Raw genomic sequence first — 21,924 nt, 5'->3', positions numbered from 1 at the left:
CTAGCAAACACCAGGACTGAACAGCCCAGTAACTGCAGGGCACCGGAGCTTTCACCTGGACTGTGAAGTGAAAGGTAGACCATCAGAAAGGAATTTCCAGGTAGTAAGAAAGGAATGGAAGCCAGAGAGAAATAATCCAATAGGGACTTCTGAGTTTTGGATTTAAACTAAGAGAAGACTCTTAGTTTTATTTATAATGTCTCTATTCTTGAGTTATAAATTTTGATTCATCACTTGTTAAGCTTATGTAAGCCTTCAAGAGAGCTTTTCAAGAAAGCTGTGCTATCTAGTGCAAGTAAGCATGCAAAAGATATTTTGAGTTTGCATATAGTTTTGGAGCCACAAACTCTTTTTCTTATAAACTCAGTAGATACTGCTTTTTCTTTTAGAAATTTAGGAGAAAAGACTTAGTAAAATCTGACTGTTTATTTAATCTAGCTTTTGTCCGACTGTAGGATAATGCTTTATCTCTGTCATTCGAAAGTTTTACTACAATACTAGCATCTATTCAATGATATTTTCTTAGAACTCAACTGCCGTTTTCAATACTGAGATCTTTTTTGCACTCTTGGAAGTTTTTTTTAAATTTTCTTTGATTATTGCGTATTTTTCAAATGTTTTGGTTTCTTCCTCAGGTATGTTTATAAATCTTAGACAATCTCTTAATTCTCTGACTTCCAACATGTCTTCTTCCCCACCAATTTTATGTCTTTGCCTTCTCCTTCACAATATGGGGAAGTTTCTGTGCTTTGCCATCCATATCACCAACCTAATTTTCCAGCAGTGACAATTTAGCCTTTAATGAAAAATGTAACTTTGTTTTGCATTCTTGGTTACCCACTGCTCTTCCTCATATAATCTATTGCTTTATCATCTTATCTTAGTGTGTTTTACTTTTATCCTGTTGTCTCTTTATGACTTGCTGATCCTTTTATTAGACATCTGATGTCTTGAATTCTATTGAAAATTCTGAATAGTTTCCTAATCACCTCATGGTCATGGTGAGAATTCTGTACTTCTTCTGAGTATTTTTCTCCAATCTGGAAAGAGGTTTTTCATGGGTTCCGTGTTGCTGGGGACTTGGTTATGTTTACTCATCTAAAAAGAAGGAAACAGCCACATTCTGTGCATATTGCCTTTTACCCTCCTCTGCGGTGGTTCTAGTCTAATCCTTGTCTTGGAGCTATACCCAGAAGGCAAGTAGATAAGAATGTATAGCAAGCCTATGATCCTTTTTTCAATCCTATTGTCCCACCATAGAATTTTCTCCCAGTCTATTTCTTAAGTCTCTGGTACTCTAAAAAGATAAAATACATAAAACATTGGAATTCCAAGAATTTATTCCTAACAGGATTTTTCCAGGCTCCATCTACTCCTCTGTTTTATAGATAGGACTATCGTTCCCATGGTGAGATATGCGCTTAGCAGAGCTCCCTTGCTGCCCTCCACCACAACCACCTCTGTTATTTTGTGGAAATTGCTGCCTCTAAATTGTTGCAGAAAAGAGAGAACTCCGCATCTGTAGTTAAAAGAGGAGGGGACTGGTGAGAAGGGAAAGAAGGAAAGAATTCAGACTACCTTTGCATATCACCATAGGTATTACCTTTGTAAGAAAGAGTGCTGTCAGTTTTCTGGTTGACCTAGGTTTTGAGGCTTTGACTTTGAAATTGGATGGTTAAAGAAAAATACAGAGGTTTCCATCATCTTTCAGAAAGGCAGACTGTCCAGTTCAATAGCACACGTGGTCAGTCCCATCACTGGCATTTTCCAATTAAATTCAACCTGCCTTTGAGGAAATTATGCTTAAATTTTTGTCACTACTTTAGTGGTCAGTTCCTGCTTAAGCTTGCTTTAAGAATTCTAATCTATTTTCTTTGTCTTCAGGGTATTTAGTTCAAGGGTTGGAGAGGTGATTAAAGGTTGCCAGCCAGATCCCGCTTTAAATCAAAAGTCAAGATTTGCATCAGCTCTTTGTAGGAGGGTATCACATTGACAGTTTACATTCAAATTTATCCCTTGGGGTGTGACCTCTACCTTCGACTTCTTTATATTTCTGTCTTTACCTGGAAATGACAACAGGCCGGAGAGGAGGATATTTCTTTTTAGACTGGCCATACCTCAGACCCTTTGAGCTTCTAAGAAGATGCTTAGAATCACAAAATGTAAACCAATCATTTTAACGTTAATTACAGATTTCAAAGTATTTTTTTTTTCCATTTGGGATTTTTTTTTTTCATTATCCAAACCACACCTTGGTTAAAAAAGAATTTTGGACTTTATACTGTAGAACAAAAAAAAAGAAGTTTCTATTGGCTTGAATTCCTGGTAAGGAGGTGTGTGAATGGCCTCAAGTTATACATTCACAGAGGAAATATCATCCAGATGCTCAAGTCAGTCTTTTCTTGGCAGACAACTAAGAACCATACCGAAACTGAGTTTAAAATCTTTAATAGAAGAATTCCACAAACTCTTACCTTTGGAATGGACATTAATTAAAAGAAGCTACCATATCCCCTGTGATCAGAGTGTAACTACTATTAATCAGAGTTCACCACACAATTAACACTTTGAACTGATTAGCAAATGAAAATTATGGCAAGAAATTTTGAGGTTATAGTAGTGAATGGACATATCCCCCTACCCAACTCTCTGTCCTCTACCTTTAGATTAAAAAAAAAAAAAAAAAGCACCGTGGTCATAATGGACAGGGCAGATTTTGTTTTCAGTGAGGTGTTTGCCGTTACATATTGCACATAATGTATGGCACTGTTAAGAGGAAAAAATTGGAGTCAAAGTGGCTGGAAAGTTAGGTCTGCTCTGTAGCACTGTGAGATTGTTGACATCTGCCGAGGTTGGAGCGCTCAGTAAGCAGGAAATGGGGTGTCACTCTGAGTGGTAGTTTACCATTATCCTGGCATCCTAATGAAGTGTCTGCAGTGCACAGAGCTTCTGGATGGCATCTTAACGCACGGCTAAGCAAAAGCACTTCTCTCCCTGTCACTGTCATCCATCTGCCTGCACCCTACTGTAGCCAATGGGATGGAACCATGCTACAATGTGCTATAAGCCATTTAGAGTTGCACATTGCATAATCAGTCCCATCAAATATGTAAAAAATGGCTATTATTGGTTATTTTCCTCAAAATCTGGCACCTGGAGTTTGAAACATTAAAGTTAAACTTTTCCAAGTGCTGTTTTTGCTATTAATTCCACTTTTTCCCCACTATCTAAATGGGAATGTGTTGCATCCTCATTGTCTTAAGTCTTGCTAATGGATTGAAAAAGTGGTATGAATATTCATTAAAAACTTCACTGTACATCACACTTGGTGAACTCATCAATTTACAATGGAATGGAATGGTCATTTTCTTTGAGATAACCATTTTTAAGAAAAGGAAAAAGAATAAATTGACTCAAATCACAAATTGGTTGTTTTCTTCTTAGAGAACATTATTCAGTTTGCAGCGACGGTTTGAGGTCTTTCAATAGATTTCCTTAAAGACACAGTATTTCTCCAAATTCATTTGCATTTTAAGCTAATATTGTTAATCCTGGATGATTAAATTTGATGCCTCAATATTACCTCCATTGATATTAAAATGCGGTGGAGAAGAAGGTACCTGTTATGAGGTGGCATGAGTTGAGTAGGGTGTGTGTGTAATCCTCCCAGAAACTTCTGGATAGGCCACATGTGATCCTTCCAGACAAGGCTGCAAATCAGCTGGACCCTCATGGCAAGAGCTTAAGTGGTAAGATGGATACAGAGTTGAGGAGGAACTTTCTGTAATGGGCAGGGGCAACAGGAATCTGTTAAATTGGGCCGGGGGTATGGTTTGGGGGTTAGATAAACAAGAGTGTATAACATAATTCAGTTGCATCAAAGTTTTTTTTCACAGACATTAAAACTATGGTAAACATGACAGCGGGGAAGCTTGCATTGCAGCACAGTGGGAAGCTTAAAGCGTCTGCCCGCTCTCTGCCTGGCTCTAGCCACTGCTAGAAGTCTCTGACTTCCATTAGCACTCCACAATTCACCCAGTTCCCCAGAAAAGGAGACAATTCCAAGCAGCAAAGCCCCTCACAAATTATAGTAAATGCTCCCAGGTTTCCGTATTTTGGGGGCAATAATAAAAGGATGGTGTAAAACTAGAACAAAAGAGTGATTAAGGAATAAAAAAAAGAATAAAAGGATTTGTTGGTTGGTTGATGTTTCTTTCAAATCAGTGTAGCCTTTCATTCGATTGATAAGGCAGTGTGTTAGAATATTAGACCATCTTTTTAAAAGTGAAATTTTAGAAGAATGAAACAAACTGGGGCCAACTCCTTTTGAACAGTAAAAGTACAAGGATAATTTCACAAATGGTGTCCCTCTCATGGTCCCTCCATTTATGCACAAGTCTCTGAAACAATTATGTGCTTTTTTGTTTTTTATTTGGAGGGAAAAATTTGCAATAATACAAAAATTCTTATGGAAGAAAAATGTATCAAGGTAAGCAAATTACTACATTTCAGTTTAAAATGTTTTTGTTTCTGTTTTCCTCCTCAAAGCACTGGAGTTATTTGGAAAAAATGTTAGGTTTCTTCAAAGAAAGAGTGGTCTGCTGATGGTGCTCAGAAATATTTAAAATGATAGATTTTTTAATGGAATGATAGGAGTTTATTTTTGCTAAATCCAGTTGGAGATGCTGGTTTCTTCATTTACATCCCCCCAGCTGCTGTCAGCATTACAGCACATCAGCTTTCCTTCATGTGCGAATATTTCTCCAGAACTCATTTGCAAAAGAGTCGAAGCAATATTAAACACCACATCCAAACCTCTTTTAAACACACAAAGAAATGGGAAAACACACCAGAACTAGACCATTGAGAAAATCCTCCGTTCGAATTGACTGTTTACTTCACACACTAGTATAAAATATCCCACAAAGTCCCGTTTGTGATCCATTTGAAACAATCTTGATTTGCTTAAATTGTCACATTCTTCTTGAACATTTCTTCCTAAATGCAAAAATGGCAAAGAATTCTCCTCCCTCTTCATTATAAAAGTGCAGAATTTCTGGCTTGTTTATTCCTAATGGAACACTTGAGAAAGAAGAAAATATATAAATATCTCTTCCAGAAGATTAGTTGTCTCAATCTTTTTAAAAGAGAGAATGTGTTCATTTCTTCCCCATGGTAAACGACTTGGGTTTTTCATTGTAATTTCCCATAGTCAAATTAATGCATTTCACTTTACTGATTTGGTCCATAGTTCTAAAACACCTTACCTTTTAATATGCTTATTTCTTCCATACTATGTATTAATGTCTGCCATTAATTTATATATAGTTAGGGATAGAACCCAAGCATTTTTTTAAAGCCAAATTGTTGAAGACAATTTCTACTCCACCGCAATGTATTATAAAAGAGTCTGGAAAAAATAACACTTCGACAAATAACAGAAAACTATGGTTTACTCTTGTCAAGAAAACATTTCCAGGCTACGAATTTCAGACAAGAAATGGCATAAGTGTTTTTGAGGATTTCAAATCAGGCATAAGTAATTTTTTCCGATCTACTGGTAAATACTGTATTGACAAGGTCAAGAACAGAAAAAAGTCTGGCCACCAAGAGAGAAGAGAGAATAAGCATTAAAAAAGGAAACAAAAACAAAAACAAAAAAACATAGACAGTCTATCAACTTCATTTCATAAAGTGCTGGGCAGTCCTTTTACAGAATGTTTGTTTAGGAAAGCTCGCTAACTGTAATGAAGCTGTGTCCATATGCACACCTAATTTATACATCTTTCTTCAAAAAGTTATATTAAGGATGCTAATGAAAAATGGCTAATATTTTCAAGAAACTATGAAAGAGAGAGAGAGAGGGAGAAGGAGAGGAAAGCAAGCTGTGGCAAAAAACCTAGGCTCAGCAGCTTTCTATGGGAAATGGTGAAATGTGACTATGTGATTTATAATGAGAAAAGGTATCTACAACATACAATTTTCTACCTAGCTGCAAATAATAATTCATAGTGATGTCCCTTCCAGATAAAAGACCTTTGCTATGTAGGACCCATGTGGTAAAATGATCATGATAAATGTCAGACCAGTGCAGGTAACGGCTTTACAAACCATTAAGATTAGCTGGCTCTTTTTTCCGATGATAACAGTGACCATGCTGTGACTCTATGTGGTAATAATATCTCAGTCCTGATAAATTCCAGGGCTAGACAGAGGTGTTTATCATTCTCAGTTCAGAAATGCTGACTAAAGTTACCACAGGTTGCCTGTTTTTCTTCTTTTACAATAGTTCCACAATTAAAATTTTAAAAGCTGATTCGTAAAATTATCGTATTCCCCATTTCTTAAGGGATTCTGGTGCTTGTGCAATTATCTCTCCCCTGTTCTCAGTGTCACTCTGTGGCCAAGTCAAATGGCTGGCCAGACAAACAGTCCACCATACTAACCATTATCTCCTAGAGGGCTTTTGTGCAAAACAAATCGTTTATACATAAAGTTTAATAGGTTCTCTTTTAAAAAATATTTTAAACCTGTCATGTAGTATTTTGCTTACCTTGATAAATTACTTCACATTTGTCCAAATTGAGTGATAGCCCCTAGTTGTTCAAAGTGAGACTTAAAAACCCTCTATATGCTTAATTTACCTATCAATGGCAAGAGTCAGAACACACTAGACACATATTCAAAACTTCAAACCTAGAAAATTATTTGTAACACTTTCAACCTAATAAAAACGTACAAAAATAATGCTTATTACAAATAGGCACTTTCAATATTTGAAATGAATTACTGGTTTGTGATTAGGCAGATGTCAAATGACTTGAAATGGTAAGATTTGTTTTTAAAAGAAGCTTGTGAAACCAGAAATATATGAATAAATATAGTTTAAGAAAAATTCACAGTGGAAAGCAGAATTTAAATGAAATGAACTAGTGTCCTTTGTTTTCTCAGCACAATCTATCACCTGAAGATGAATTAGTGTCATTTGCAAGTTACAGAAGTGTACTTGGGCACAATGAGCCTCCAAAATTACTTTGAAGAATAAGAAATTCCAGGGAGGACAGTAAGAACATGCTTTTCCTGGGATGATTGCCTTACCACTTGAATTCAGACAGACTGAGGAGTGGAAGTTTGAGTTGGTGCATGCCTTTTATTCAAAGTTACTTAGGGCCTAAAATTTTAATACTATTTCCAAATGTGCCCCCAGTTTGAGACCCTTGAACCAGAAGTCCCTAGAATAACATAAAGTTGCCTGGAAAAGAAAAGATGATTTTATTGTTTACATGAATGTATTTTGGGGTGAATAAAAAGTTAAGAATAATAATTAAGAGACCTTCAGGAGATGATTAAAAAAAAGTTTACTTTCAACAATCTGTATCAATTGCATTTCTCTATTATTATGAATTAATTTTTGGGTAGAATGAGCTAACATCGCAGAAGCTTTTTGAGTTTAGTGGATATTGTGGAAGATCCCTTTGGTCAGGAGAAAGAGATGATGACATGTCTTATATTTTAACATTCATTATGGCACTTTCTGTACTTTCTCTACCTGTTTGGACTGTAAAATGCCTGTTGATGGGGATCGACTTTGTATCTGCCAAGATTGAGCATAAGCCTTAGTAAATATTCATTTTCTTCAACCATATGTACATATATATGTTTAATACACTATAAATTATTTAAGAAATATTTACATTCATATTTCTTTCAATAATTTCCTAATAGTTTATTGCCATAGAGTAGGACTAGAGGCGGAAGGAAACAGAGGTCGCGTTTACCAAGATTAGGTTTTCTCGTAAGGCTGTGCTCTGGATGCCTGGCCTCTCCAGAGCAAGGACTAGAAAGAGCTTCCTGAAATAGAGTCAAAACGGCCACTGGGCTCTCCGCGGCTTCCACTGTGAGAATGGAGGCCATTCTCAGCAACCAGGCTGTTGACAACCCGGAAAATGTCGGCATCACGCTGAAGCAACCCAGTTACTGTGAAGGGCCCTGGAGGAGCCCTGTGGAGGGACTGCAGCCACATCAATGTAGAACTCAGTCTCTGTGGAAAGAAAAAGCAGCGCCTTGGGGTTGACTAGTGGCAGGGAACACAAAGGAACTGGCTGCAGTTTTCATGACACACCATGATCAAGGGGGTTCCACTGGGCTTCCGTTACAAGATGAGGTCTGGGCGTGCTTGCTTCCCCATCGACGTTGTTTTTCAGGAGAGTGGGTCTCTTGCTGAAATCCAAAATGTCTTGGGTGAAAAATCTATCTACAGGGTTCAGATGAGGGCAGGCCTTGCTTGTTCAGTAACTCAAGCCAAGAAAGATGAGTTAATTCTTGAAGGAAATGACATGGAACTTGTATCAAATTAAGCTGCTTTGATTCAACAAGTCACAACAGTTAAAAGCAAGAATATTAGAAATATTTTGGATAGTGTCTGTGTCTCTGAAAAAGGGACAGTTCGGCAGGTTGAAAATAAGGCCTAAGGCTTGTCCAACTATGGCAATAACAAGGTGCCAGCCCTATTTGTAATAAAATTCATATGTGAAAAAACAAACAAAAAAAAAAAACCCAGGGAGCTGCAGTTTTCCTCATGGGTTAAGGAAACCAGGGACTTATGTAAATAAATTGACCAGAGTAATTTTGATGGTGAGATTTATTAACTGTGGGGAGTTATTTGCATTTTCAAAATTCTTCCTTAAAGGGCTTGTTAATTTAAAAAACAGACTAGGAAACAACAACAAAAAAATAAACCTAAACATGTATATACTGGAAAGAGAAACTATGGATTGACGAGAAATCTGGTGTGCAAGTAAGGTGAGCAAGTTGAATTCGTAGGTGGTCTCCACTAGAGAAAAAGATGTGTTTTAACCAAGCCAAATAGATTCAGTTCCTGCTGGGTCTTTCCTGCTTTGTAGATAATATATTCTCTAGCTAAACTGTTTTTGGCATAGCTTAACACTGTTTACAACCAAACTTACCAGGTTTCTACAGACATGGAAAATTAAATCTAAAATATGGTCTTTTCATTTGTGGGAGGGAGGGATTTTTTGAAAAATTGCAAATTTCTGTGTAGGGGTTAGCCTGAAATCTATGGTATTTCCTTGTTTATGATGCAATGACACTTCTATTTATGGTATAACTACTTATGAATTTTAACCAAACATTCTCTGAAAATTAATGGCTTTCTATGTATTTACAAAAGCATCACATACTGTAGACTGCTCCTCTTTTGAGAGAATGGTGCTAAAGAATAAAATTCAAGGCTTCATGTGAGTTTAGATACATCCTGGAACTATGAGCAATCATATTTTAGGGATGATAGAGAAGGTCATTAAGAAAAAAATGTATTTTAATGGGAAAGGAACATACATTTATTGAGTGCCTGCTATATCCCATACATTTATGTGCATTGAAACATGTAATTCTAAAAAATTTCTATGATATAGGAATAATCTGTATTTTTATGTAAGGAAACTGAAGCATCAAAAACTTGAGCAACTTGTTCAAAACCAAACAGCAGAGCAAGAATTTGAATCCAGGTCCTCTCATTCCTCCATGATATACCACTTCTTTTGTTCATAACAAGAGTATGAATTATATAGGTATTTGTATTAATTTCTGAATACTTGAATTTGCCTCCAGAGTGCCTCTTCCTAATGTAAATGTAAACTATTTAAAGATCCTTTCGTTTGAAATAATTGTTACCATACCTTAAAGATTCCTCAACACCCAACTCAAGTTTTATAATTAAAGAGCATGTCCTCAAAGATACTTATTCAATCGTAGGGTATGCTGAAATAAACAAAATGTTCTTAGATACCCATTCTTCCTATAAGCAAGGGACTGTCTCGAACTAAATGACACTATATAAAATGTATTAACTCAATGGAAACTAGAGAACTGCTTTCTTCCAAATATAGCTGTGGCAATAAGTGACTATCATGTTTTTCATACAGGATGCATTATACATTCCAGAATAACTTTCAGAAGCAGAACAGCTGTGATACTGACCTCCTTAAAACAAGGGGTACAGTTGTCCTCTAAGAATCATAGATAAATAGAATGAATAGAACTCCCTATACATCGGTTACTGGGAGAATCTGGTCTTTTGTTCCTCTGGGTGAACCCAAATAACCAAATAGAATTTATTTTGATATATGGTTTAATGTGTGGCTATAAATAAATTAAGAATAATAAATGCATGGATAATAGAGCTGGAAAAGTGTCCAGGGTCATTAGTTCTGGGGTTCTGCACTGCACAGGACCCTTTCCATCACCAAGGAACTTTATCTTATCTCTTTGCAAAAAGGCATTTGGTTGTAAATGTCCTTGTTTTAGTAGCAACATTTCATGCAGATAAATGCAAATATAACTACCATAAACCGTATATCTAAAAATGTGTCCTCAAAACCATGAATTAGGGAAAAACTATAAAGCCACATCCTTATCATATCATTAAAGGCTATTTCCCATTATGTAGTAGATGTTTCTTCTCTAAGTTCTGTTGAAGTTGGTTTTGCACGAGCTCATTAACAACAATGAACTCTGTGTAGTTTGGGAAGAAGGAGGAAGTAGTTAGTGAAAACAAAAAACAAAAAACAAAAATAAGCAGTTGGGAATCACCTATTGGGTTTGTCAAAAATGAAATGCCAGAGAAAGGTTTTGTGTGCAGGTGTGGATTCACAACTTAGAGTTTGGAGACTTTTTGAATACGGGTAGGAAACCAAAATGAAGGTATCAAAAAGGAGAGAATAAGTACAGAAATAAATCATGTAAGAATGAGGGTAAGAGCAAAGATGAGTGAAAGGAAAGAATTATGGAGTTAGTTATTATCGGAAAGATTTTGTGTGTCTTAGTCAGCATTTTACATAAAAGTTTCCTTAATTCTTTATGTAGATAAATTTCTTTTGCACCCTCTAGACATAAAGTTAAAAAGTCAGAGGTCTCTCAAAGTCTTCTCCAAACTTTTGATATTCACAATAATGAGAAACCATACGCTAAAGGAGAAATATTAATAGAAAATGCTCTTTCAGAGGCTCATGGAAACAATTGAAGACAGTTGACACATCTTTAGTAAGCAGTGTCTGAATCTTAGCTCATTAACTACTCCTGTGTTATATGTACTGTTTCCAATTCCTAATATGACACATCAGTGAACCAGATCTGAAAAGGTATCATTTGGATTTTAATGTATCTGATTGTATTTTCAGATGTTCCACCACTTAGAAGTGATCTTGTTATTTCCTGATCTTTACAAGTCATGGAAGAGTGGGTGTGGTATTGATTTGAATGGGAAACCACTGCTTTCTTATAACATTTTCTAAAGAGTTTGTCCTGATTATGTTGTGAGAAAAAGTAATTGTTCCTCCTTAATATCTCAGTCCTCTCTAAGCCATCATCCAGCTCCTCTTCCAGGACTTAAATACAATGTAGCTGCAAACATTCATGAACACACTATACTTGTCCAATTCCTGAAGTATGGGGGTGGGGGAAGGGTGGATTCTGCTGAATGCTTAGTTTTTCTTCTGCATCATGTATCATGCTGTGGGATCTTTAGAAAACTTAATACTGTATAATAAAAAAATAAAATACTTGAAACAAAAAAAAGTTGAGAAAGAGAGAAAAATATTTCTATAAAATATTCCTCCTGTAGGATGTTCTCTGTAAGAACACTTGGGAACCACCACATACTTTTACAAGGATTCTTTTAAATAACTGAACTGTTCACTGATCTGATCATCAATCTCTCAGCCTATCACAAAGTATTAGGTATATTGTGTACTGCCGGATTACCGTTGCAATTGTATTTTCACCAACTGGCACCAACTCAGTTCACGATTCAGCAACTGTATTTTGACTGATCTGAAGCCAGATAGTATGATAACTGATAGTACTGAAAGTTGAGCCAGGGCCAGCTTGGGCCTTAAAATAGGTGAAAGGGAAAAGAGGGTGAATATTTATGGAGTACTTAACATTTTACTTGTCATTCTGCTAGGGGTATTACAAACCATAGTATTTAATCCATAAAACTATACTTTTAGACATTTTTCAAAGAGAAAAAATAACTTGCCCAAGACCACAGAGCTAATAAAAGAAGTGTTACAGAAAACTAAGGTATTTGTCTATTCCAAATTCCATGTTCACGCCATTCACTTTCTTCATTCATTTACTCCCTGTATACTACCATTACCCCCTTTATACTAGCATCTTCTAGCTTTATAAGAAAATTCCCAGTTTAATGGGAGAAAGTGACAGGCATTCATTCTGACTGTGGAAGTATTACATGATGTGTTTTATAAATAGAACATTTTAAGAGCTGAGGGTTCACAGAAGAGGGAGCCCTGACTTTGTCTAGGGAAGTTCCTAATTCTTTTATGTGGTGTCTTAACAGACCTGATCAAGTTTTAATTCTTGCCTTTGTATCATGACAGAAGCCTTGCAAATTCAAGTATTTCCAAATAAACAACTCCCATCCTTTCTTAAACCATCCTGCTTAGACCATATGTTCCTGTACGCTGGAGTTTCCTGGATGCAGTCATTAAGACTCTGCTTCAGTTATCTCTTTCAAAATTAATTTGTGGATGCTACTTTTGTAACCCTCAGTTTCAGCTGATCCCATTTTGAGACACTGGTATCAATCTGGTCATTACTAAGGTCGGAGATTTCAGTGAACTTAGAAAGGTCTTTTTCCTCCCCTCTTCCTCTTCTTCTTTTTTCTCTTCCTCTTCCTCTCCTTTCCTTTCTCTCTCTCTCCCTCCCTCCATGACTTCCTCCCTCTCATTCTGTGTTACTCTCTGTCTTTGATAGACTCCATTCTTGAGGTACTCAAATACCTGTGAAGGACTCAAAGCAATACTCAGGAACTAAGATATGGTTCATTCAATTACTTCAACGAAGTTACTCCAAATTAATTCCTCCACAGTAGTAATCAACAAATATGATGGAGCAGAACCTACACATTTCAACCCTCTCCAACTTCAGGATGAACTCTCTGTCTGATGCAGAACACCCTTGGAAAATGCAGAGGTGACATTTGCCACCAATTATTTTTAAAGCATTTCATGTATCCTCAATGCCAACATTGCTTTGCTGCTTGAACCAAGAGTTGGCCAGATCCTCATGTAAACTACACTCCTAGGTGCTAAACTATATGGTGTGTAGCCACCTCTTGAATACATATATACATACATTTGTGTGTGGCATTAGCTTCACAAGGTAAGAAACAAGGTATCTAGAATCTTTAATAGCCCTGTCCTGAGCATCTGGTTCCATTCTCTTAACTGACTTGTTTTACCTCTTTTTGAGTTTCTGGTGATTATAGTTCCCATCTGGTCTTATGAAGCACCACATTTTCTTACCATCACAAAGCTAAAGGGGAGCTTTCTATACTTAGGGTAGAAAAGGTTAGATCTGCTGGTGGTGATACCATTGCCACTAGGTTTGTTCTTTTCTCTTTCATCCCTTTGTCTCTTTCATTTGCAGTTGTCCAACCCATCTTATGTTGGACCTCTTCTAAGAATAACTTCAATTTTGAATGCTTTGACTGTGGGAGGCATTATTTATAGGTCTTTGTGGTTTTAATGTGGAAAAAGAAAAGCTTCCAAGCAGAGTTCTAGGAAGACAGCCCCCAATCCACTTTAGCCAAATACCATCTTCTGTAAGATATTTTCCTCTAAATTCTTACAAAAAAGTTCCTTTTGCAACAAGGTATAAAAGAAACTGTTCCCAAACCCTTTCTTAACTCAATGAGTATAGCTTACATAACAAATAACAGGAAATTTTGAATTGAGTCAGAACTGTGTTTGGTCTTACTGTCTATTAGAGACCCAGTCTCAAAGGCTCCAGTACACAAGAACTTATTTTCATATGTCAGAGAAACCCAGAGGCAGGCAGAACAGGACTGTCTGGCTACTCCATGACAGTAGAGAACGTCCTTGCAGCTGGCTGCTCCACTCTGCATAGCCTCAAGTCTTAAGGCCATCTCAAGGCACAGCCATTCCGTCTACATTCTGGGAAGCAGAAAGAAGAAAGGCAAAAAGGGTAAAGAAACTAAATCCCACGTAACACTTAATTCTCATTCGCCAAACTTGGTCACACGTAACACTTACGTCTCATTGACCAAACTTGGTCACATAGCCACATCAGTTGCCAGGGAGGCTGGGAAATGTGTATAATGCCCAGTGGGATTGCCTTATTAAGGAAGAAGAAAAATCTATATTGAATGGGTGATTGCCTTACATATCTTTCTCTGATATTTCACTTTTCCAGCAGAGACATCTTTAGAACCATCAGAAATTCTGTGCCAGAAGTTAAAGTACAGAAGGAAAAGATACATAAGCACTGTATTTAAATATTTAAGCTCAATAAATAATTAAACTTCTACATGGTTGGGTTCTGGTTAAAACTATGGAAAAATGAATTCCCTAGTATACTAAGTAACTCAATTCTTATTTTGCCAGCCATGGGTATAAAAGGGAAAAAAATAAGCAATATGAGGGAGAGCAATCTATGTGGGCATGTAGATTTGAAGAACCTCTTATTTTTAAATGTCTTTAAATTGATATTTCAAATTTTATTGATTGGTTTTGCATTCCCTTATTGTACAGCAAAAAACGAAAAGTGATAGGAGGAAAGGATAGCATAGAAGTTATTTTTTTTTAATTATGTAATGTCTTGTAAAATCAAGCCAATAGAATATTTGTTATTGAATCACTACGTGCCCTGTATGTAAGTTTCCCGTTGCTACTGTAACAAATTACTACAAACTTGGTGGTTTAAAATGGCACAAATTTATTATCTTCCAATTCTGAAGATCAGAAGGTCCAAATTTGTTTCTGTGGGCAAAACTCCATGCGTTGGCAGGCCTACATCCCTTCTGGAGGTTCTCTTTCCTGGTGTTCTCCAGCTTCTAGAGGCCGCGCTCATTCCTCGACTCATGGCCCCACATCCGCCTTTGCTTCTGTCATCACAGCACTTCTCTTCTAACTCTGATCCTCCTCTTTTAAGGACCCTTGTGATTACTTTGGGCACACCTGGATAATCCATCTCAAAATTCCTAATTTAATCACACCTGGCAAGTGCCTTTTGCCTTGTCTAAGTTAACATATTTGCAGGTCCCAAAGATTAAGAAGTAGATACCTTTGGAACATCGAATAGGACACCACTATTCAGCCTACCACAGCTTGTGAAATAAGAAAATGCTTTAAAAAACCTAACCTTTATGGCATTCCATGTCAAGGCCACACTTTTGCTGCTTTCATATTACCGTGATGTAAGTCAAACTAAAGAAAGTCCATGATAACTACGTTGAGTATACCTATTCCTTTTGACTACTCATTAGGACTTTTAGTTGCTAATCCTTAGTCCAAGCATCTCCAGAGAAAATCTTCTCATGTACCCTTGAAAGCCTATTCTTTTCTAACCTTCCTTTAATTTTTTTTTCCAGAAAATCCTGATAACAACACAAGAATTGAAATTGTAAAATCTCTTGTACAAAAACTTCCTCCACCAAATCGTGACACCATGAAAGTCCTCTTTGGACATCTGACTAAGTAAGTTTAAAGGGTTTCTGGGTGAGTCATTTTGATAATAATTTCCTATATGAGCAATGTTTTATTTCAGATCTCTAAGACAAGAGTTTTCAAATGCATCCATCCCAGATTTTCCACTGTACCTGATCTAAGTCTTCCTGCAGAAACTGGAGAATGTACTAGAGATAGGAAGGAGCATCTACAAAAAACGGCTGAAAGCATTTATTTTTCCTGGCCTTTACAACAAGTAGATGTTTGCTGATTGTTAGAACTGTTGCCAGAGCCCTGGAGAGGGCCATCTTTACTTTGGTGTCTGGTATAATGAATAGAGCATGAAATGATTCAGACATGAATTAAAAATCCAGCCCTACCGTGTACCAAGTGCTGTAACCACAAATAAGTTATGTAGGCCCTCTGAAACCCAATTTCCTCATCTGTAAAATGTTGAGTCAGATTGATAAAGTGTCTTCCATGTAAACAGGTAAAAGAGTATCCCAGGCGGGAAAGATAACACATGTAAAACACAGAGACTCCAAAGGCTTAACCTATTTGAAAATCAAGAAGGAAGCCAGTACAGCTCAAACAAGTTAAGCAAGAAGGATTTATCACAGATTTTAGACTAACATCAGACCACGTGGGTTCTTGTGGGCCACTATGAGAGATTTGGACTCTATTCTAAATACAAGAAGGCATTAAATTAGGAGAATATAAAGATAGCTCTGGATGCCATGTGGATAATGGATTGCAAACCTAAAAGTGGGGGGATGTATTAGCTGGCAACTCTAGTAGTCCAGGCAAGAGACAATGGTGCCTTGAATGGAGCCGTCAGAGAGAAGTAGATGTAGTTATTTTGGAGGTGCATTCAGGTTGGATTTGTGGATGGTTGGGAAACCGTGAGTAAGGAAAGGAGAAATCAAATGTGCCTCTCAGGTTTTTAGCTTGGATAAGTGGAAAGATGGTAGTGCCACATACAGAGGTGGATAAAAATGGGAAGGAACATGGGCAGCTTTTAGAGCTCCATTTGGACCTGTTAATTTTGAAATGAGTTTTACTCATTTGATTTCTTTTAACATCTTTGTCAGATAAAGCAAAGTGCAATAAAAGTGATGAGGTTTTAGCTTTTACCCTACACGGATAGTAATATTGAAGCCTGATAGTTCTAAATAGACCGGACAGTTTTGCTTTCTTGAGATTAAATCTCCTTCTTCATCACCTTAGTCCTTAATCCTTGGGATGGGTCATTCCTCAGATTATTTAGCTAATTCATGACATGATTTTCAAATGTAAAAGTTATATAGGTCAAATGTGAAAAAATAATAAAAATAAGCAACAGTGATGCAAGTGCATTAAAATATAAAAGTTGCCTACTAGCCACTCTTAGCCTGCTGAACAGAATAACTATTTTGATATATATCCTTCCAGACTTGTTTCTAAGTACATGCAAACATATGTGTTTGCATAAAGTGCTTACAAATATATGCTTGTTCATTGTATTTAAAGTACATCCTATTGTAAATATGTTCTGCAACTTTTTGTAATTTGTGAAGAACCTTTCATTTAACTAAACAGACTTGTTTCATTCTTTCTAATGATGGCATAGGATTCCATCTTATGGATAGCGCCCAGTTTGCTAGAACAGTCACTGCTCTAGAGAACATGTTTTAATCTAACTCATCACATTGGTTTCTCTCTAATTTTGCTTTCAGAGGGCAATCTGTCTCAAAGTTGGAACACCTCTTGTTAGAATGTCGCTTCTTGCCACTGCCACATACTGGCTGTAGTAGGAAACCCAGTGTATTTTAGTGAAAGGATCTTGGACTTTGAAGAGAGAAAAAGAGGGAGAAAAAAATACAGACTGAGAAAGAAAGTTAGAATCAAACCCTTGTTCTATACTTTACTCCTGCTATGATCTTAGGCAAGTAAAATAGGATTAAATAATACTGACCATATTTTGTGATTATGAGAATTAAATGAGATAATGCATGTAAAATGCCTGGCACAAAGTAAGCATTCCTCAAATGTTAATTTTTTTCCCTTAGGATCCAGACACACCATGAGAAGGGTTTCAAGTTACAAGTAAATACTGGAGTGCTTATCTCAGTAACTTTAACTGAACGAAGTCATAAAACAAATGGAAAAGTATACTCTCTAAAGCTATACAATACCTAGTCTTGGAGTTCTTAAGAAATATCCATAGCTCAGTTTCAAATATTCCTTTATTTTTTTTAACAGAAAGAATAGCTATAAAATGAAGAAACTAAGAGCACAGCTAAATCCTCAAAAAAAAAAAAATGGCACAGACGAGAATCCATCCAGTTACAAATCATCAAAGGGCAACGGTCCCACCTTCATGCCACATCATCTCAGCATTAACCCCCAATGTCTGATCATGTATCTAAAGTAATTCCCTAATTTTGTGAGAATTTTGTATAGTTCAGTGGCGATAGAAATAGATATTTTTAACTGAGTTAAGATCAGATTATTGTATCACTCTCACAGCATTCATATTATGCGATTTATCATTATAGATGGTGAGAAAAAGTATTATTTTCCAGCCACCATCCTTTCCTGGGTGTTGTGACCATATTCCACCCTTTACCGATTTATAAACTGGGTTTAATTATGCACAAGTGTGTGCACACGATTATATCTTGTTAAGCATTTCTTGCTAAGTTTCTGATAAACAGCCTATTGTGGCATGTCATCAAAGCCTGAGAAGACTAAATAAGAAGATTGTTTAAGGAGAATTTAAATATATTCATGTTTGAAAGAATCATTAGAATGTTTTCCTTCGTCTTGATGTACTTGGTAGTTCTTCAGAAAATCTACCGTCAACACATGTATGGAGTGTTTATTTCAAATTGTGGCAAACATACATATTTTGAAGTTTGTTTAGTGAGGGTCAGAGAACATAATGAAGTGCCACGAATTCCACTTGGCCTACGTACTGTACAACAAACAGAACTCCATTTCTGCAGAGCTCTGTGTTAAATCCTTCCCCTCAAAGCAGAGCATCTACCAACTGAGAAAGCTTGATACAGCGCATTTGGACAAGAAGGCTGTAATATGTTCTGTCCACAAAAGCTAGAATTTTTAAGGGATTTTTAGTATATTGAGCATAAGACTGTGCAGTGGCTGTACAACCCAATAGTCTCAGCGTCCAGAGGCCACATTCTTGACCAAAGCCAAGGTCAAATTCCGTGCTTCTGCTGTGATAACGTGAGGCCAGGAATTCCGAATAAGCTAGCATTCGAAATGCCATCAACCAGACATTTTTATTATTGACCACTTTCACAAATCGACATTACACGGATAAGCCCGGGAAGGTCCTGTGGTACTTCCTTAATCATTAAACAAAATGGAAAATTCTAAAATAATTAGTGTCAAACACGTTTTCCTATAGCTTGTTTCTTTGGAAAAGCAGGGAGGCAGAGTGAAGATGAAGTTAATGAGAAGAAGGACCTAGAAAGATGGTTTTCTTGCTGACAAATAGTAGTTAGATGGTAGAAATCACTCGATGGAGTTAAGTAGGAAATAAGTGTTATGTACCAGACAATGGCATGAGGTATTTAGTGTTTATGAAAGAGTCATCTGACAACAGGGTGTAGGGTGAAAGATGAAGGAAGAGGAAGCAGGAGAGGGAGGAAGGGGTAGGAAGAGATGTAAGAACCCCGAAGACTTACAGGAGAGTAGTAGTTGGATGGGGGGATGGGCATCAAATAGAAAGAAATGATGCAAACCTTGAGACTTTTCAAAGGAAACTTTCACACAATGTATTTCTCTCATTTCTTTATCCCCCATATCCAGTCAGCCATAGAGGTCATTCTGAGCTTGCAATACCAGAAAATTGTAGACATAGTGCCCCTGACAGCAATAAAATTTTTTAAAGCAAAAGGAAATATTGTTTAGAAGGGTGCCCTTTCCTTTCTTTTACAAATGCAGACAGGGGAAAAAGGAAGATGAAGTTACAGAAAACTAAGGAAATAGGGCAAATCCCATTTTGGTAGGTGTGTATTGAATCAAGCTCTCTATATGCTGTTGGTTGGGATATACAAGGGAGAAACATGTTGGGGAAGCTGTATATATGATCTACGTCAAGAATGAAAATCTTTCAAATATTCATACTTTATGAGCAAATTATCTTAATTTCTGGGATTCTGTCCTAAATAGTACAAAGGAAAAATGTTTATGTAGAGAAAACTGTTTATGATAGCATCATTTGCCCTGATGGAAATTTGGAAACAACCTAAGTGTTTAGTAATAGGGGAAGGGTTATACAGAACAGCTTGAGAGAATACAGTTCATAACAAAAATTATGTTTTAATTTGGGGAAATGCCTATGTTAAGTTGAAAAAAAACAAGGGTAAAATATTTTAAAGATTAAAAGAGAGTATAATTATGAAAAAGTGGAGAAAGTTATGCATATGGAAAAGACTGTAAGGACTTTCTGAAATATCAATATTTTCTTCTTTGAGTTGTTGAATTTTGAAAGGGATTTTTTTCACCTGTATGCTTCTTTTTCCCCTCTAACAACATTATAAAAGGATACATTGAGATTAAGAGAACAGATAAAGATAACAGGCTAACTTTGTGATTAGCAGATCTGATATGAATCTTGGCAGTGCCACTCACTGGATGTGCAACCTTGGTCAAGTCATTTAACTCTAAGCTTCTGTTTCTCCCTCCATAAACTCAAGAACATAATAGATTCTATTCCTGAGGAGAGGGAAACATGAATAATGCATATAAAGAATTTTTCCCAGTAATCTAGCACATATTAGATACTAAATAAATATTATGCGTAGACATGTATGGTTTTTATAATGAGGGAAATAGATAATCTTTTTTTTTTTTTTAAGAAATATTAGGAATGATTAGAAAGAATTGCAGGGACTGTGTGGGGAGAAATTCATTCCAAAATTCCTGGCTTCTACTATTTCTTCATTCCTTCTCAGAATCAGTTTCCAAACCTGGGTTTCCTTTCTGGGCTCATTCACCAAGTTTCCCAGAGTCCCAATGAGACTGTTTTCATATAATTGACAAGCCAATGACACCCAGGCCCAATGCCCGATCCAGCCCAACCCTGTTCTGTCACTGACTCCATATCAACATGATTGGCATCCTGTCCCATGTTCTCAGACCCGACTATTATCCCCTTCCATGTGACAACTTGCTGATTTCATAATCTAGTCTACCCGACTTCTGGGCAGGCGTGAGGAGGTTGGAGGCAGGCGTGAGGAGGTTGGAGGCAGGCGTCGGTCTTCCTGTGTGTCCTGTCAAGTGCCTTCCCTGCTACAGCACTCTTCTAGGAACAGTTCTCTTGCTTTGTTGTCTAACGTATCAGAATAATTCTCATGGTCAGAATTTCCTGCCAAGCTGAGCAGAACACTGGCATTATGGAAACCTGGCAAGTGAGACTTTTTGAAGCTGGTAGGGCCTTAACCTTTGCTTCAAGTCACTCAGTGTAAACACTCCTCAGATCCTATCAAACTGCAAAGCCACCTAGGACAGGCTCTGACCTTTTGAAGTACAAGGTTTCCTCTTGCCATTATTATTAGTAAGTCATGCCAGCTATTGCTGAAGTATTTTTTCCACATTTTTATTTCCAGGATAAAAATAATACATGATAATTAAAGAAAATTTAGAAAATAAATACTGAAGTATTTCCACAGAGATACATCAATCAAAGCATTTACTCTATGGCACCCATTTTGGAAGCCAAAACAATCTCAAACTTTTAAGGTAAGGGGAAACACAAATGAACATTCAGTTCCCATGCATGCACATATTTTTCAGAGAAAGTAAAAATGTACTAGAAATGGGTTGCTTTCAAAGAAGTCTTCTGGAATAATAGCATCTGTTGATTTTCACAAAGTTTTGGAAGAATATATTTGCTGTAGATTTTAGGTGCAAGTAAATATGCTTGTAGGAGACTTGCATTTTGTAAAATAGATTGAAAGGAGAGCTAAAAAACCATCCTTTTTTCATTGACTCTAAGAAAATCGTCCAGCTGTTCATAGAATTCCAAGGTGAAAAAATGATATGGCTGACTAGACAAATCTCATGGAAGCATGCCAGCTGAATGCCTCATTGAAAGGGGAAACTGTTGAGCTGTGGCTATTTTGTGAGAGTAAACTGATATTTAAAGCTTCTCTGTGGTCTTCATGGATATTAAACAAAATATTCTACAAAAACACGTCAGAGACAACTTAAGTGATGATGACCTACAAATACAAGGCTTACTTACATGAGGAAACAATGGTGAGGAAATATTTCTTCTACCCTGTCTTTAAAACAGCGTTGTGGGCATTTCTGATATTTCGGGGGGAGAAATAATTAGACACAGTTAAAGAATGGACTTCAAAGCCACGAGTCCTCACCCTTCCCTCTGATCGTGAGGAGCAAT

At 36.8% G+C, this 21,924-nt stretch overlaps 1 protein-coding gene across 2 annotated transcripts in view; it reads left to right on the top strand.

The window, feature by feature from the left end:
• The window catches only part of ARHGAP15 (Rho GTPase activating protein 15), a 653,844-nt gene that overhangs the window by 579,737 nt on the left and 52,183 nt on the right, over nucleotides 1-21,924 (top strand). For both annotated transcript variants that reach the window (XM_004480409.4, XM_004480410.5), the window contains one exon: nucleotides 15,434-15,539. In XM_004480409.4, coding sequence (XP_004480466.1) covers nucleotides 15,434-15,539 — 106 coding nt within the window. The remainder of the gene's footprint in view (nucleotides 1-15,433; nucleotides 15,540-21,924) is intronic.

The sequence above is a fragment of the Dasypus novemcinctus genome, chromosome 7 (genome assembly GCF_030445035.2).
Source record: "Dasypus novemcinctus isolate mDasNov1 chromosome 7, mDasNov1.1.hap2, whole genome shotgun sequence".
Lineage (NCBI taxonomy): Eukaryota > Metazoa > Chordata > Mammalia > Cingulata > Dasypodidae > Dasypus > Dasypus novemcinctus.
This window is presented reverse-complemented; position numbering and strand designations above follow the sequence as displayed.